General features: G+C 31.9%; 1 protein-coding gene across 1 annotated transcript in view; it reads left to right on the top strand.

Annotated features, from left to right (window-relative positions):
• The first annotated feature begins 2477 nt into the window (after nt 1–2477).
• The window catches only part of LOC106109481, a 28229-nt gene continuing 15277 nt past the window's right edge, over nt 2478–15429 (top strand). Inside the window, exon 1 of the mRNA XM_013290993.1 lies at nt 2478–2700. Within this exon, the coding sequence (XP_013146447.1) occupies nt 2638–2700 (63 nt within the window). The 5' untranslated portion in view covers nt 2478–2637. The remainder of the gene's footprint in view (nt 2701–15429) is intronic.

Here is a 15429-nt window from a genome sequence, read left to right as displayed (position 1 = left end):
TCAGAACATTTATGTCTAAATAATTAATGTACTTTTATAAATAAATACCATTCACGTGAGGTCATAGTTATGTGTTAAAACATCTCAAACATCATTAAGTTATAAGAACTGTATGTAAGAAAAAACTTTATTGTTGCGTTATTGTCTCCAATAAACAATAAGACAATGATAATCGTTATAAAAATAAAATCTATAATATACTTGTATGTGTTTACATTTCATAGGTTCACATTAATGTGGTTAAGTTGTTATACAGTTATATTTTAAACTTAAATACCTATGTATACACACACAAAGTTATTGTTTGTTCAATGAAATGCAAATAACTGTGTCATTATTCATAAATAGTTAGGAACTTTAAACTATACATAGTATATAAATCTTTTAAATATCTGTTAAAAACATGTTACACGGAAATAAAAAAGGCAGTTTATTTAGCGCCTGCTATAATATCAAAACAACCATTGTGAGGATTCGTCACATTGTTTACGTAAAACATAAAAATTAATAAGTTTTAATAATAAAGAGGAAATAGTTGTTTTTTGTATGTATTGAAATAACTCAAAAACTATTGGGTTGATTTTAAAAAGTCTTTCGCTGTCAAAAAGGGTAATTTATTAGTGAGTAATTGCGACGAAGTTGCGAGGAATTTAGAATGTAATTAAATCTTGATTTGGTAACCTAGGGTGTTGTGTAATGTAATGCATTATAATAATTCAAAACATATTTGCTAAAAGATGGAATACCTACTATAAATATTAAAATCACCTCATAAACGTCGATATTACGACTATATTCTTTTGGAAACTCGACGAGTATATTGATAAGAGTACGATAATCCTATGATTGGTGACTTTTCAAAATTTTGAAAAGTCATTTACGTCATCTAATGATTTGTAGTTCGTTTTACAAATACAATTCACGGTTTTAAAAATGTTTTTAAATTGCTATGACCAAATTGTAGATTTGAAAACTTATTCTATTCGCACATCCAAATCGCATGACTGTTTGCACTTTTTTTATCTTATAAAATGTCTAAAGTCTTAAGTCGAAAGTCTACTTAACTCGTGTCATGTTTTGCATACTGCGTAAATGTATGAAAATACATTTACACAGAATCTCTACTAGGTACGGTTGGCAGTAACCAGATGACCGGCCGTAAAAATTAAGTCAAAAATTAAATTTTATAATATAAAACTGGCAATTTCATCTGTGTTGATTTACTGAGAAAACAAAGAGAGTAACTGCTGAAATTTCACAATAGAAAATGTCATATTTACATCGATATGGTCCAATTAAGTAGCGTCTTAAAGGTAAAAGAATTGCGTAGATAGCATTATTTTAATGTAATTTGATTATATTTTTTTTTTAAATGGGAAAGACGTTTTTATATCTATAACCTGTTTAGTGTCGACTGAATTAAATATGCATGTTAAAATTGACAAAACCGATAGTCCAAACCAAGCTGCTATAATTCCTACAAAATATGCAAATATACGACAAATTAAGGATCAAAATTTTCGCATAATATACATAAAGACATGTAATTTTTAACCGCGAATTAAAAATGCTGCTTTATTCTCTTGTCGGCGTTTTCAAACGTTTGTATTTTAGATGTTTTTGTTTAGTTTCATAACGTCAAATTAATCCGTTTTAATTGTTCAAGTTATCTAAAATTATTACACTATTGTGTATAAAAGAATAATACAAGGTTTGTTCACCCTGAATATTTATCATATTCAGACGTATTTCATGTTAGGTGCATTTTTTTATAAAAAGCCACTGAACCTTCTATTCCCGCCGTCCGACTTACTTCAAATATTTCTCGATACCTCTTTTAATGTAATTTTTTCACAAACATAAATTAGTATGACTAGTAATAGTTTTGCATTATCTGTGTGGTAAGATCGTTTACGCAGCTAGAGTAAAATAAACTTTTGTACGAAAAAAAAACTTCGTTTGTGGTTTCAGAGTAAACAAAGTAGTCCAATTAAGCTCCAAAAAATATTGCTATACACTGAATACACACTTTTTAGTTTTTTTCAACGCTGAATATAAAAGCCAATTAAAATCGATACGCTTCATTGATTTTCAACAATTAATGAATTTAAAAATGTTTAAATTCAAGGCCTTTGATTCAAAGTGAATATATATTTTAGTGTACACGATGATTCATATTTTCAATTTCAATTTCTAAAGTATTTATAAAAAATAGAAACATCTAAAATAAATAAAACATACCTCGAAAAGATACATTCAATTCCGAAGCTATCAAATCGAATCATTTTTAAATCCTCTCAACAATCCTGTAAAAACGACACAAATCGGTTTCGATTTCTATTACGACGAATCTCAGTGCGACGATCGGAGCAAATAACTTTTCTTAGTAAACTAGGCGGTTGACGTTTCCCCTGCTAGGGGGAGCCTGCGTTTCTCCCTCTGGGTGGAGTGAGGGCCATTCAAAGACGGTTCGCGAAGCTCTCACGGTGCTTTGCATCTTCAGTTTGGCGGGCTTAGCCATTGCGGACGGTCGTGTGACGTGTTAATTCTACACTCCAGTTACGGCGTAGAGATCGCGCGTATTTCAACACTATAAAAACAAACCAACCCCAATAGTTTATGTGCCTATCGTGAACGATGTCAATACACCCGAGCTTTTTGTTGTACTTACAATGCTTCATCGTTGTAAACATTTTATTGGTAAGATTTCTTTTTTTTTTTGTTTATTTAATAATACTTTTTTTATTTTAAACTAATCTGCAGCTGTAAGTAAAAATAACGACTTATTAACGTATCAACTTACTCTAAAGAGATTTTCATAAATCATCTTTAATATTTTTCATTGTTAAATGTAATAGACATTGGTCCGTTTTGTACATAAAACATACATAATTAAAAAAAAACATGTTTTTCGTATAAGTTGTTTCCAAGAAAACACTCTTGTTGTATATTTTCCGAGAAAGTCATAAAGGTCGAATACAGAAGTCTCCGTGGAAAAGGTTACGTTTGACTTTGACCTTAGCCTTCGATTTGTTACCTCTGACCTGCGTATAATATAAAATCCCTAATACGCACTAACGAAACACATCAGAAATCAATTAAATTCAATTTGTTTCAACTGATATTTGATTAGTATTTGTGGTTTGCATAGATACATAATTTTACTAGCAAAAAAAAACTCGTCGCTAAATCCAGATTTGCCAAAACTTAAACATCTCTCTCATTTTAAAAAAAAAAAAACGATTTGCCAGTGGAAGCATTATTACATATTACAATAATATAGTAGATATGTTTACGTGCGAAATTTACAAACTCTTAATACTCGTACATTTCAATCCATTTCTTACTAGAGCTTGTTTAAATCACATTTTAATCAAAATACTTGAGATTTAATTTTACACAAGAAATGAGTAATTTGTCTAGAAACGACAAGCACCTGTCGTTAGATAAATAAGTGTTCAAGGATGATTAATGTTATTACTAAAATACACGACTAGTATTGTGAAAGTGAAGTCGACAGTATTACAATAATAATACATTTTATTACATCTATACTATTATAATAAAGCGTAAACACACACTTCTTTGTTGCCTAAGATGTCAGCAATTACAGCATATTTTTGAATAATTATATTTTTAATAAAAAGCCCTACACTTGCGTCACGTTTTAGGCTATATATTTCACGCCATTAAACTTAGGGGGTAAGTATTTTGGATAAAAACCCTAATGTGGGAAAAAGACCATTGCTGCCAACATCAAGGAAGCAAGAGTACCATGGTTTGTCATGTCATGTCATTTTGATATTTGCTATTGATAATTTGAAGAATGTATATAAAATAAAAATTTCATAATTGCATGCGGATGAAGCCGCACGGGAACAGCTAGTAAAAACATAAAGTTACAATGTTCAAGAATATGGAGGTACTAATATTGGCTAAATTCTTGTTATACTCGTAAAGATCACAAAAATTAAAAGAAGAAGATCTACGTAAAGACAAATAAGCCTAAATATAAAATGTTTTAGTTGCCAATAACTTATATGCATAATCTAGACTAAATAATGGTTACCAATTAGTTAGTTTTGACCTCATTTTGATCACGGAAAAAATATTTACTTAAATCGACGCAACAAATTAAGCTATCTGTAATTATGTAGACCATAATTTGTAACCATCTATAATTTATCCGCAATAAGTGATAATTAAACATCTCGCATACGAGCTTTAGCGTCCGATAGAAACGAGATAAGCATCGTTTCCGTTAACTGTATGTATTGCAACATGCATTCTATAGTAAGATGGCATGAACGCCCAAGAGTGTAAAACTTTGGAGGCGGTAACTGCAATTGTAATACAATGTTAACGTACAAACGTGACCGCGAAATATGGATACGGCATATGCATTAAAGGGCGTATTTAGTATTTGCCGGTAAGGAACCGCTATCTAGCTGTATCAATTACTAGCGCCGCTTGGGTGCGTCCAATTACGAGCTCTAGTTCACATACTTCCTATTCATAGCCTTCTTAAGATTAATCAAATCGCTCGACAATGCAATAACAACGAAAGAACACCGATTTAAAATTTACTTGAACAAGCGTAACGTATTACTATTACTACACTAGAAAGTATGTTAACTTGAAGTAAGATAAACTATAATTATACTAATATTATAAATACGAAAGATCAGATGAGAGTTTGTAGGCAAAACGGATGAACGGATTATCATGAAAGGTATAGATGTAGTGGGTAATCTAGGAGAACACATAGGCTACTCACTTTTGTTTTTTTTATACCACACGAACGGAGTTGCGGGCGGAAGCTAGTATTAATCATAATGATAATTAACCCAAGATGTTAAACGAAAACGGAGCTAACAAAAATATTTCTCCTTATCGACGATTATCATGTACATATAAATTAATAAATTATGTATACACATGAGCTATATTTACACTAGTACCTTAAAACTTTCAAGACGTAGTTAGATCTACAGCGGTGCGTGGGAATCTCCGACCGTGCAATTAGGGAACACAGGGCGCGAAGGGCGTTCAATTACTCTCAGAGCATGTGTCGATGTTTTTATTGCAATCCTCTTGTCGGCGTGAGGAAATTAACATGTATAAAACAAATGAAACCACATTAGATTCATTCTTCAATTGTTTTTAAACTATCGGACAGGAAGTATTTAGAGGAAGTCAGTCTGAGTTGTCGGAAATAAGTCTTACTTCGTTAATGCATTTTAAGACATGCACAATATTATTAAATTTTATTGTCCACCTCACGATTTGTGTTACGACATCGTATGAAATTCGTGCAACTTTCTCGATAGCAGCTTTCCGTGTTTTCGATCTGTTTGCACTTGGTTTCAGACGACTCAAGTAGTCTGCCTCTGCCCACGATGTCAAATAATATCCAAAATAGGTACAAAACAAATTAAACCAAAGATTTTCTGTTTATGAAGAAGAAAGATAAAAAAAACGTTCGAGTAAACATTCTTAAAGATACCTACTCTACATTCATTTAGGAATACGATATGAACGAGCAAGTAATATTGGTTACTATTTATAAACCAATTTTTTTTTAAAACTAAAGAAAAACTTCCACGATAAAGACGTCAAATGTTGATTACAATTGTTAGTTTTTTTTCTTTAAAAGAAATCCCATTGTAATCTAGACTCGAAAGTGATTCTTGATGCTTTTTTCTAACGCGTAAAAATGTTGTAAATGTTCCGGCAAACTTTATGTCAATGACCGCATCCAATTATGGTTACGTAAAGGAGGAACATTTTTTCAAGATTCAATTGGATTTTTTTTTTCATTTAAGAATGTTATCCAATTTACGATTCTTACGTCGATAGCGTCAAGAACGGTACGATAGTTTGCGATAGACGTGAGCTATGCTCGTAACTTCTAACGGATGTCGAACTACGCTTTTTTGTTGAAGAACATCTAATATTAGCATGCTATTCTAATTATAGAACATTGTTGGTTCAACAATATCTATTGTGGTCGATTTTAGGATACTGATATATATAACTACTCCAAAAAATATCGCATAGAAAAACTAATAGAAGATAATTTTCTGATTAATATGAAAATGATTTTCAAGGCAGAAAATAGTATAAGACACTTTTATTATGGTTGATTGACTGTCGTAATACACATTTAAAGAAAAATTATTAAATTCGTTCAATAAGACGAGGTCATTTCCGGTCACGCATGCAACTAAAGCTTGATAACTTCGATAACTTGATTTATATACCTACAATAACGAGTTATGTGCCCTAAAATTACTGCACTAAAGCCATTTCCGTTAAATCGAACTTTCGGCTTAAGAAGAAGATAAATAACATCTCATGGATTTCTCATTAAACCTTTTATATATTTCTCTATCTAATATTCTCTACAGTTTTCTTAAACAAATGTTCATAACCTCCTAGTTTGAAAAGGGACTAAATAACTGTATGCGTGACATAAAGCTATAAACATTTCCTTCCCTTTGATTCCTGTACATTTGCACCATTCCCTTGGCGATTTAAACGTTAGCAGGCGCCTCAATGAGCCTGATCGTGTACCGTTGCGTGCGTCATACCAGCCGGTCGAGTCAAGCCTACGACCCTGTTCGCCCTATCGATCTAAGACAGGGTACCTAGTCTTACCTTATACGTCTTTGATATATGTTCTAACTATCAAAATGTATGAAGCAATTTTTTCATACGTTTTGATTGATGTTTATTATAAGCAAATTCATTTAATAATGCCAAAAACATGGATAAAACTAGTAATTGCCTTTTACACTTCAAGTTATGGTTCTCAATGTAAACAGATTTAATAACTTACATTAATTGGTAAGTAAATATGCAAAATTAAAAATTAAATTCTACACATCAAGATCCGCTTTGTTAAAAAATATCACCGTTTAATTACGGTTACATTTCTTATCGCCTAGATTGACAGCTGTGACTTTACAATTAACATGGCGTCTAATAAAAATATTTGTTGTTAATTGGCTGCTTGTCAGCTTGTTAATCATTCCCTTTTAAACTCGCGCATAATTACTTTTTGTTGATGCTCACATGTTTTAATTTAATTAGCTCAATGACAGGTGATGTCAGACGATAGCGGGAAATGGCAAAAAGTTGGCACGGTCACGCCGAATACCTTATCCGTCGGATCTGACGTACGGCCCACTTACACCCTATCAAGCAATAAGCTAATCAGGATAGCTGTAATTAACTAGAACAGTTATTACACAAAAGAATTATACAAAACATAACGGAGATCTTTATTCTGTCTTCCTTATCGATATTGAACTGTCATAAACTTGAAATGAAGCAAAGGATTTGAACAAAGTTGTTTCTTCGTCTTGACACTTGAACAATAAAAACAAAAAGTGTGTTCGTTCCACATCCTGTGGGGAGTACGAATCGTGACTCCCTCTTAGATGTTTTGATACAGCGCTCTAAATGGCATTAATGTAATATTTTGTGTACATCGTATTCTTCACATCACTAGGAACTAAAAATTACAATATAAAAAGATATGAAAATCACATCACATTTTACTGCCATCGGAGATTTAATATATCAACTTGTAAAAATAAACTTATTACGCTAGCTAGTCGATGCCGACCACGACTTGTTTATTTTGCGCGTACCAACAAACATTCGACTCCGTATTGACACAAATCGAAACGTCCATATATTTTGAATTCAAAAATCGATGTTTACGATATGCGGTGGCCGGTGACGTCGATGCGAGGGTGGCACCCACCCCCCAAATATAAATCACTGTCCGAATTGCACCGTTCTAATGCAAGTCGACAAATAATTCAAACGGTTGGACACGCGCATCTAGAATACTTTTGTAGCACCCCACGCGAATCGAAAATTAATTATACGAACAAATTCGCGTTACATGACTTTACATTGTGCTTATCGAGAATCTATGTTAGAAATACAAAAATTATATCCAGTTAAGCATTTGATTTCAAATATATAAATATGCAGTAGAAGTCAAGACAAAACTAAACTTTATAATGTCTCCATTCTGTTAAAATTCAACTATTATTCAATGAGATTTGAATTACTTTGGTTAAAGCTGATGTAATAAATATTACAAACCCAACATCGGATAAATAGAAAAGTCAATCATTATCCAGCCACAATTAAGTCTCCAACGCTTCCTATATCATTTACAATAGTTACTTTTCCGCTCCGAAGTATTCGTATCGAGGATACTTACTAGAGCGTAACATAAAGCACAGGAGGATTGTAATAGAGTGGTATTACCGTAATACCCAATTATAGACTCTGTTCTATATCGGCACACGGATCGGCGAAAGAAGATTAGTTTCCGCCATAACCACGCAAGGGCGCGGTTTCGACAATACAGAGTACGCAGAATATCTGCTATTGACGGGAGATATTCTCCTGAATTGAAAGTGGATTTTATATGCCTATTTATTATAATGTCGAACTCAGTACTTGCGTATGGAGTTTTGTGAGATACCAAGAATAGAATTAGACAACCATTATGTGAATTGCTAGCTAATGTTTTTTGACATGGAAAATAGATTCTGACTCTATGCGAAATAGTAAAAGTCACATGAGGTTATCAATATTTTTTCTATCGCAACGCTCAAACTCAAACCTGTCATGTCTTATTTATGCATCGCTTGCTAGGTTTAAGTGACAAGTTAGCAACGCTGGTCCGCATAAACATCGACTAAAATAATTGATGCAAAACTCTATTAATGTTAATTATAATTCCGTTACATATAAAAGTTCTTTGTCAATAGATTCTTCTATAGTAAATTAAAAGGCCTAATTAAAAATCTACCGTTATCTTTTACAATAAAAGACTTCTGTGGTCAATATTACAAGAAGAATCGAATTAGTTACATTTAAAATATTAAAAGAGAATAAAGTAACCGCGATAATCGTCATAGTCGTTGCTAAAATTTCAGTATAAAAATGCTTTAATTTCTGTTAATACTTTCACATCGCTTGATGAAAGTTCGCTTTTAAATTGACGTCAAATTAGTGCTTTATTTTGCAGCTAAAATTATCGCGAGCAGTTGATAACGACATGCTAATGTTATGCGAAAGTGTTTTACACTGATAGTCTGATAGTTTATTGCAAAGAAACTCATTTGCCACTATTAAGTGATGAACATTGAAGAAATGTGAAAGTGAAATTTAATATGTTACAAGTATTTATATCGAAGTTATTTAAGATTAAATAACTTGAACGTAGCTTTAGTCTAGACGGGAGGGTTGATGCGAGGTCGGGATGAAAATATTGTAAAGGCAATAAACTAATATTCGATACCAAAGTAAATCGGAACACGTAATACAAAGCGAGGGAGAAACATAGACTAAACAAATACGATGTAACTTCGTTTAAAAATACAAAGGCGGCATTTTTGCAGCCAGCATTTTGAAAGGGAAACAAGTTAGACGAAGTTTGTTTTGTTTTTTTAAGATTTTTTATTTGAAAGTTTTCTTTGTTGCTGAACGATTATTATTACAGAATACTAACTTATTAGATACTTAATAGTTTAGAGATCATAGTAATGGTGTTAAGTTATATGTAATTGTGATGTACCTAATAATGTTTTTATACTTAACATAAATTAAATTTATTTTAATGTAAATCTTAACCAATGTAAGGCGATTGATAAGTACGACTTATTACTGTTATAGATGAGTTAATGTTTTTGTAGAATATACGTGGGATTTATTTAGATAATATCATAGAGGTGTCATTGAGAAGGGCGCGTGCTAGGTCATTGACACTAAGTAGACTCGCACGAGTGCCAACTGACGGCCACAAGTGCATTTCTACGTATAGTTAATGCGCAAGAGTTTGCGTAGACACGAACTCTCGCGACCTGACCTCGACATCTAGACATAAAGCTCTGGAATGTAAGTAAAAAACTGATTTGATAAAACACTGTTGCGTTTAGACACATTCTGATACTAACGAGCCTTATAAGGTACTCGTTAAAAATCAATTGGTCGTTAAAACTATTCTGAGGTTCTCTGACATCTTTAAAAAATTTTCAGGGATTCGTTTAATTTAATTGTGAGTTTGGTAGCTCTTGTAAATCTCCGCTTGATTTTACTTCGATAAAAAATTTTAAGATCTAAAATAAGAAAGCTGATAAATTCGCACATGCAAAATTTGAACTAAATACCGATTTTTTTAAACACATTCATAGTATCAATATTTAATCTAAACACTTTAACGATTGTAACATTTACATAAATATCTAATTAATAATATCTTATTCGCATCGCGAATTCAAAACGAAGCGAGCTCCTGATTTAATACAAATATCTTAATTAAATATGATAAACAAATGTCAACTCCAGATAAATATAACAAATCATTTTAATGTTTCCACTTAAAAAACGTTAAGCTGATTGCGTTATTGATTGCTTTACGTTTAAGTGGAACTTTCAAGTTAATGAAGTAAATTAGTTATAGTTAATTTTATTATAATTTTTACCTACTTACAAAACAACACTCATTCACACAATTGGATTAAATGCAACAACCACATAACCTTTTGTAAAAGTTACCAAAATTGACAATTAAATCCAATCAATATTCATAATTAAACTTGTTACTAATTGAATGCTACTTAATTGCTAATTTTTAAACAATAACAATCAAAACAAATTGTGGAGCATCGAAAAACAGAGTAGTTAAAATTGATAAGCAAATAAAAATATTAGAAATTCTTCAATTGTAACCTTGTGATGTAAATTTGAGACTTTGAAAAGTCCACTCTGTATCACCTCGTGGTAAAATAGTTGTAAAAACTACACAAATCATGTTCCATCTATAACGTAATCCACTCTGTTTTTATTCTATGATAATGGAAATGTAATACCGGGATGGATTCCCCGTCCCGACTCATCTATAAAACAACGTTCATTATAAAAGCTCTAGGCGTTTGCTTCCTACGTACACACGAATACTAGTCCCCGGTTACAAATCGCATCTAAAACTAATGACTATAAAATTCATTTTCATTTACCTCGATGGCTTAAGAGCGTGGAACTTTCGTGCCGACGTCGAGAGCGAGTCTTAACTCTTAATTGGCAAACAATACTTGGTTTGTTTACACGAAGTAATATGTTGCATTCGAACGGCTCATTGAATTTATTACGCATTTCTCGTGATGCAACATAATGTAAGGTTATGGCTTGGAATAAACTCATTAATGTACGTACACACTGCATAAAACACTACACGTTTTGTTATAAAACTCTCGAAGTTTCTGACTTCGTTATAATGTCCCTACATTTACTCGACAGAAATTTAAATATGTATATTGAGGTTGAATTTGAAAACAAGTCTTAATAGGCGAGCACCCTCGCGAGGGGAACTTGGAAATCACTTTGAAGGAAATATAAAATGTTTAAGACGTCGAAGGGAGCAGTTTAACGATAACTGGAATTAATGGGTTGATATTTATAATGGTAAATTGAAACGAAGTTTTAATTATAATGTTCTTGGCGAACACGATATCTATTTCTCTAGACAATTAATAAATAGCAAGTCGACATTTTGTACTGATACTACCTTAGCTGCGAAATTTAATTAAAAATAACCCATAGAGGTGTTTTGGCACTAATTGACTAATTAAACTACTGTCTTTCTCAACAATAGTTTCAAAACAATATATTTGATAGACCTACGAAATCCTAGTTCGAAAGAAATAATTGTGAAATACAATGGTAATTGTAAACATGTTTGTTCTCAAGTGTTAAATAAAGCTCAACGAGCATTTTGTTTGGTTTACCTAAATCTTCATCGTACTTTTCATGTTTGTAAACATTTGTTCTTGACTAATAAGAAAACTGCATTCCATATTGTAAATGTTTACTTATACCTTCTTTGGTTTGATCAAACGTTTTTAAAATAACCTAAAGCATGAACCTGCATCAATAGTCTTGTATGCGTTTAACCAAATTATTTGAACATTAAAGCAACATGGCAACATTTATGCCACATTTTGTGTGATTACTAAATTACTGTTGTAGTGTGTTTTACATGTTAGTTGTTCATAGTTCGATCTAAAAACCTTAATATGTTGCGTCTTAAAATATACTATCTGTTGATCGCAACTTCGTCCGCGCGAAATTAAAAAATATAGCCTATGCTACTCACAGATGAATTAACTTTTTAACAGTGAAAGAATTATTAAAATCTTCAAAGCAGTTTTTACGTGAATCGAATACAAACAGAAATACAAATCATTCCTGTTTATAATATAAGTATAGTCTTGTATAGAAGAAACGCAATACAACGCTAAACGTAATACTTTAATGAAAGCTCTGCAATAAATGTTAATCTATAAAATTTTCCATAACTTTTTATACCTGTCATAACATGAAACTATATCCTGATCCCACAGCGAGAATGCGGTCGGAATTATTTACTGATCGCTATAAAATTCCTAGAGAAATAACATAATAAGGACATGACTTGATAAAGATAACATAAACTTTATAACGGTAATTAGTTATACTAACAAATATTAACAATTCACTATTTATATTATTAACATTGTGCTCTGAACATTTTAAAGATTTAGGAAAAATTATTTACATAAAACTTTCTGTTTTACAGATCATTGCTTATTGAAAATTAAAAAACTACATCTTACCACATTACATAACAGTAGACTTTTTTTCAACTTCTAAATATTAAGTTGGTAATTTTAGTAATAATTACTTGTCTATTCTTATCCATAACAATTACACTCGTAATAATCACTGGTGGTCAATAAATGTCACATGAGCCTTCCTCATGCCGATGTCACGGTGTCGCGGATATGGTAATGGGAAAATTCTCATCTCATTTGCTTCGCGGCTATCACACGCCTCGGGGCGATTACTTTCAACGCCATCATATGTTAGACCAACGCGCTCTCATCTAATTGATTTAATGAACGTCTTAAGATTATATTTAATACTCAAGATAAACGTATTTCATCGATATTATTTTTACTTTAAAAATTGCCGGATTTTTATTGGATATTTTATTACAAAATCCCCATTTCTGATTGCTATATCCTGGCCGACAAAATCTATGATAAACTTTTATTGATTTTAATAGTTCATTTACTTTATAATATATCTTTAGGTAGGACCATTCAGGCAATAACTACAACTACAAGCAATAATTTATCAATATAATTTATGGTACGATATTCTAAGTCACAAAAACGAAATCTATCGAATCAAACGTAATAAACGCTGAGATTGCTGAATGCACAAAAATATGCGCGCATACAATGAACAATTAAACAAGAAATGATTACCGCATTAAAGAATTCTTCTGGTTGATTGTTATCATGACATTCTTTTTAGTTGTCTTCAAACACATTAATAACTAAACGGGGCAATTACCGTATGTTTTTGCAACGCGGAAAGCTATGCAATGATGGAATACGAACAATTCGAATTATGACGGCATCTGACAGACAAATAGCGATACTTTCTAGGAATTTACATTCAATTCCATTCTTAAGTATACAATAGACATTAATTAACCGAATGAAATAAAAGAAAAGATTCACAATTCGTCTGTTTGTTTTGTTACCTAAGAACTTCGTTCTGATAACTATGTACATTGCTCGATAGGGATGCCACTTTGGTGTTATTTTCGGTATTGTAATCATCTTAAACTTGCCCTTATCCCTTACGGAGGGTCGGCACAGTATGTGCTGCTCTTCCATACATCTCTAATCGTCATATCTGAATCCACTCCTCTCTTAAGCATATCCTCTCTCACACAATCCATCCATATTTTCGGTATTGTAATACTTGTAAATTATTCCTTACAGTATAATAAGATAACATAAAATAAACCGCAGTCCACATAACGGATTTTTTATCATTTACTCGTTTGAATTCCGACAATTGGTTTTAAACAAGATCGCGGTTAGGCGGAAATCGTGTGGTAAGAAATTGGGTTATCAAGTTAACAAAGCTTGAAAATAAATGTCTGACATTACGTTTGAATATTGCAAATATAATGTATTCTATTACAATAAAGTATTCTTTAGCTTCTACATACAATGCAATGTTAGTTAATCAACTAAGTATAGCTACATAACACCATTGTCTATTTTCAATCTAACATAACATTCAATATTTATACTTAAGAGAAATTATTACAAAGATGACAGGTAAGATACTTTGGCTTAGTAAAGGAATTCTAAAATGCAACATATTTTTTCGAATTCAACGAAGAAAAGATATCTCGATTTTGTTTTCTTATGATCGAATGTCGAAATAATTCGACCATAAGTCGGTTAAATCAATTTAAAAAACGAGCTGATACACTAGCTGTTCGTCTTCATCCGTATGAAATTATAAAAACTTTATTGTGTACATTTGTCAAATTCTCAATTGCAAATGTCTACATTACTGTTACCATAATAATCTTACTTCCTTAATGTTGGCAGCTTGTAGTTTATGGTCCCTTTCCCACATGAAGGTTTTTTCCAATTTCTTTATCCCCTACGTTTAATAACGTGAAAATATATAAGCTAAAGCGTGTCGTAAGTGTAGAGCTTTTTAATAAAGAAATAATTATTCATAAATATGCTGTTATTGCTGATATCCTACGCCACAAAGTAATGTGTCTTTACGCTTTATTACATTAGTATAGATAGATATAGAAGTAAGTATAGATTGTACGATTTTTATAGTTTTGTAATAACTAAATCCTTGTATATAGACAAAAAAGAAACTACAGATATTATAATAGCACATTATTCAAATTTAAAGAACTCTGAACCTTTGTGAATACTACGAAAGGTAGTGCTTCGTAAATTATGTAAAGATGTACAAGGCGGTCCCTTGTTCCTTTCTGGGTAATTTCATGTTTCCAGAGCTTGAATAACTTATACGTCTACGTGCGACGTTACTGAAACGATTCATAAAACTTTTATGCCATCAGATGGGGAACAAATAAAATAGTTTATTCTCTTTATTCGGGACGTAAAAAGAATACCAAATTTATAACAAACGATCCTATATAACTATACGGATTTATAATAAAGGTAGTTTTATGTTTGCTTTTTTAAAAGTTTGGATAGCTGAAAATGTAAAATGTAGTTGAGAGTAGCCCCATGGTAGAGAAGGTAAGGAGTAAAAGGTTAGCATGGTAAGGGCATGTTATGAGGAGAGATGAATCGCATGTTACAAGAAGAACTTTAGTTATGTGGAAGGGTACACTGGTAGAGGTAGAACTAGAAAGAGATGGATGGATTGCGTGAAAGGTGACATGATCAAAAAGGAAGTGATGACTGAGATGACGTATGATAGAGTTATATGGCGGACAAAACCTTTTGCGCCGACCCTACGGGAGTAGGATAAGGAGAAAGATGATGATGAGTT

Source organism: Papilio polytes, unplaced genomic scaffold (assembly GCF_000836215.1).
Source record: "Papilio polytes unplaced genomic scaffold, Ppol_1.0 DF821289.1, whole genome shotgun sequence".
Classification (NCBI taxonomy): Eukaryota; Metazoa; Arthropoda; class Insecta; order Lepidoptera; family Papilionidae; genus Papilio; species Papilio polytes.
The sequence above is the reverse complement of the archived record's forward strand: the minus strand, read 5'-3'. Positions and strand labels throughout refer to the sequence as shown.